The sequence below is a fragment of the Austrofundulus limnaeus genome, unplaced genomic scaffold, assembly GCF_001266775.1.
Source record: "Austrofundulus limnaeus strain Quisiro unplaced genomic scaffold, Austrofundulus_limnaeus-1.0 Scaffold11, whole genome shotgun sequence".
Taxonomy (NCBI): Eukaryota; Metazoa; Chordata; class Actinopteri; order Cyprinodontiformes; family Rivulidae; genus Austrofundulus; species Austrofundulus limnaeus.
The window spans coordinates 3,143,939-3,147,220 of NW_013952413.1; the positions used below are offsets into that span (position 1 = coordinate 3,143,939).

The window sequence follows — 3,282 nt, forward strand, 5'->3', positions numbered from 1 at the left end:
ACCGCCAAGCCCACGGAACCCCAGACCATGGACTGACGGAGCCCCGAAGGCCACCAGAAACCGGGACCCCCCCCCCCCCCCCCCCCCCCCCCCCCTCAGATAAATTTATTGTTTCATCATTTTGACGTCCCACTATAACAATTCAGCACCTGAGGTTGTCGTCCATAAAATCCAGGATCTTTTTCCAGGCATCTTCCTGAGCAGCAGCGTGAGGCGCTTGGTGCCCCCCCCACGAGATGAACACTGCAGATGAAAAAAAATCTAAATATTATTATTCTGTAGAACTGTTCAAACATTATGTAGACAAGTTGTTTTCCTTTTGACTGCTGCTTCTTGCTGGGATCACTACAGCAGATTAACTTGCATGAAAGTTGATTTTTCCCTGGGTTTTGTGACACAACCTGGGATTGAACCTGTAGCTTCGAGGTTATAAGACCATGGCACTGACCACCGAGCTGCTGTGCCCCAAAACTGTATGGATAAGTATAGAATGGGAAATAGATAGATAAATTATATAGAAAATAATGATTAATGCTTACGTTTGTTGGGTTTGTAGGTCCACATGGATTCTCGAACGTTTGGTGCATAAGGCGGCTCGATCAGGTGGCCGGCGCCGGGGTACGAAAAGCGGGTCACCAAGTGGGATTTACCGACAGACCTCAGGGTTTCCTCAATCTGATTATCAAGAAATCAGTAAAAAATACTTGAGTAATGCCAAAGGTACATAACACATCTGTCAGTACATCAACGGAGTAATCAAAAGAATGAGATGTCAGACAAGGACCTTTGATACTGTGACCCTGAAATGAGGTGTCCAGCTCTGCAGTTTGACTTTTTTATGCTAAAAGGGTTTTTTATTTAGAGCTCAGGCAAAAAATACATCCTGTCTTAGAAAGAATGCATAAAAAAATAATCAATTACGAAAAAAGTTTTAATAAATAAAAGAAAGGGGAAAAAAGTTTGTTTCACTGATTCCTAAAATAATTCGATATTCTGCTGTTTTTCTTAAAATGATAAGTTCGATCACAAAAACCTTATTGTACAACATCATAAACAGTGTTTTCTATCTGTGTAAAATAAACCAAACTGAAATGAGAAAGTATTTTTACCAGGTCTGCGTTCTCAATGCTGCTGGTACACAGATCGTCTTCACCCACGATGATCAACAGAGGGCAGTCGGTCTTCTCCAACTGCAGAAACACAACGAGTCAAAGCAGAACACGAGACACAACAAATGTTACTGAGATGAACTTTAAATGGCTGCCAGTGAACACAGAGCAACGAGGGTCTGTTCATGTGCTGAGTCTGTCGGAGGTTAGATCACTCAACATTTAACACCAGCTGTAAGAGGTTTGGTTTTATTACCTTGACGATCCTCTTAGGGGGGAAATTAGCAGGTAAGGTGACGTCTTTGAACAGGATATAGTCTTTATCATCATGCGTGCAATATTTCAGGAAGCTAAAAATACAAAACATCAGATAAACATAATAATTTTTTATCACAACTTGTTGACTTTTAGACTTTTAATTTTCAGAAAGTTAATAATACTAAAAGGAACTATATAGAGAGGTTGATGGAGATGTTTATGACTGAGGGTGCAAAATGTCAATCTAACCTGTTGATTTTCATCAGAAACTGTAAATTTTAATTAAACCATTAGGAGAAGAAATTTATGTATGAGGAGATCAAGACTAAACAACTAACAGCTGATATTAAAATGGAGATTAAAGTACATTAAAATTTTGGGAATGATCTCAGAAACAAATGAAATTTCTGTTAAAATGCAGCTTGACAGTGACACCAACTCAAAAACTGAACAACTGAACTGAGAGGAAGGAAAAGAAAAAAAGAGATCATAAACTGGTTTGTTGACTGCACTTTGATGTTTTAAGTTCAGTATTTCAGAAGTGATCTATGCCCATCAGAAAAAGTATGCAGGAAAAGTATTCATAAAATAAAAGACACACTGATCTGACTGCAAAAATGTGGAAACATGTTTTGATTTTGCTTTGCGTGAAAAAGAAATGATGCTTCTCAGTAGCAATTGAGCAGAACCACCATTATTTTGAAGAAAGTGACTTTGAACTTTCGCCTCAGTGACTGACTACAGATGAAACAAGTCTCTTCTCATTTACCGTTTAAATTGATCATGGACAAAATTCTCAGAACTCGAGTGTGCCACCCCGCCTCCAACATTACCATTAATACAAACCAAACAGGAAGGCTGCAGAGGAGAACAAAATGAAGAGAACGAGGTTTTAGAAATTCCATTCATGGCTCATTAAATATTTATCTAGATCTATCATTCATTTTGCAAAGCAGCTGCAAAACCAGACAGGAAGGTCTGTGACCGACTTTAAGGCCAAGTTCAACAGCAATTCGAAAGGCCAGGTATACTCCATTGCAGAGGCTGATGATCCCGATTCTGTCTGAAACCACCTGATGGTGATCCTGAAGCAGCTGGAACGCTTCCTTTAAGACAGAACATACAACGTTTTAAAAACATCTTTAATTAAACCACCAGATAACTGAAGCATGGACCTCATCCAACCTTGAAGTATGAATCGCCAACATTGATACGATTAGGTGGACCAGGTAAATCTTGGTGTGCTATGTAGGCAAGAGAAAGACTAGCGAAGCCTCTTGATGCAAGCAGAGAGGATCGGTACTCTTGCAGTCCTCCACCCATTCCCCACAGATCCAACATGGCGGGAAAGGGGCCTGGGCCTGCAGGAAACCAGTGCAACAGTTAGCCAACATCGTTCTGTGGCTCCTTTAATCCATAAAGTTTTATAAACGAGCTGCAGAGGTGATGAACACATAAAGTAGACAGATGCATGGACAAATAATTTTAGTCTGTTTTCATTTCAAGTAATAAAATTCTGTTTTTACATCTTATAAAGAGTTAGACAGAGGCTGCTGTGGAGCAGAGATACCCACTTTGAAGGAGAGATAAATTCAGATGTCATCAGCAAAACAATGAAAAGAAAATATTATAATTCCTGAAAACCAATTTCAAAGACAACATGCAACATACAACATACATACAACCAGGCCTGTCACGATAACAAATTTTGCTGGGCGATTAATTGTCTCAAAATTTATTGCGATAAACGATAATATTGCCTGGTGACCGTTTTACAACTAATAATTATAAAAGCATAATATGTAAGTGTAATAAATCAATAAACTTTCATTTTTAAAAGAATGTTTAACAAAGTGGACTCTCAGTCTCCAAAATGTAAATTAAACACCACACACAACTAAGACAGTAAATAAAC

At 38.8% G+C, this 3,282-nt stretch overlaps 2 protein-coding genes across 3 annotated transcripts in view; both read right to left on the minus strand.

Moving 5' to 3' along the window:
* The window catches only part of inpp1 (inositol polyphosphate-1-phosphatase), a 12,735-nt gene extending 12,066 nt beyond the window's left edge, over positions 1-669 (minus strand). The window contains exons 1-2 of the mRNA XM_014002032.1: positions 540-669; positions 150-243 (exon numbers count right to left, since the gene is read on the minus strand). Of these exons, the coding sequence (XP_013857486.1) occupies positions 150-243; positions 540-587 (142 nt within the window). The 5' untranslated portion in view covers positions 588-669. The remainder of the gene's footprint in view (positions 1-149; positions 244-539) is intronic.
* Positions 628-3,282, minus strand: part of LOC106513288 (bile acid-CoA:amino acid N-acyltransferase-like) — a gene marked incomplete at its 5' end in the record, with an annotated part of 37,100 nt that continues 34,445 nt past the window's right edge. Inside the window, 2 exon segments of one of the 2 annotated variants that reach the window (XM_014002034.1) lie at positions 2,140-2,473; positions 2,553-2,728. In XM_014002034.1, the coding sequence (XP_013857488.1) occupies positions 2,291-2,473; positions 2,553-2,728 (359 nt within the window). 2 annotated transcript variants of the gene reach the window in all.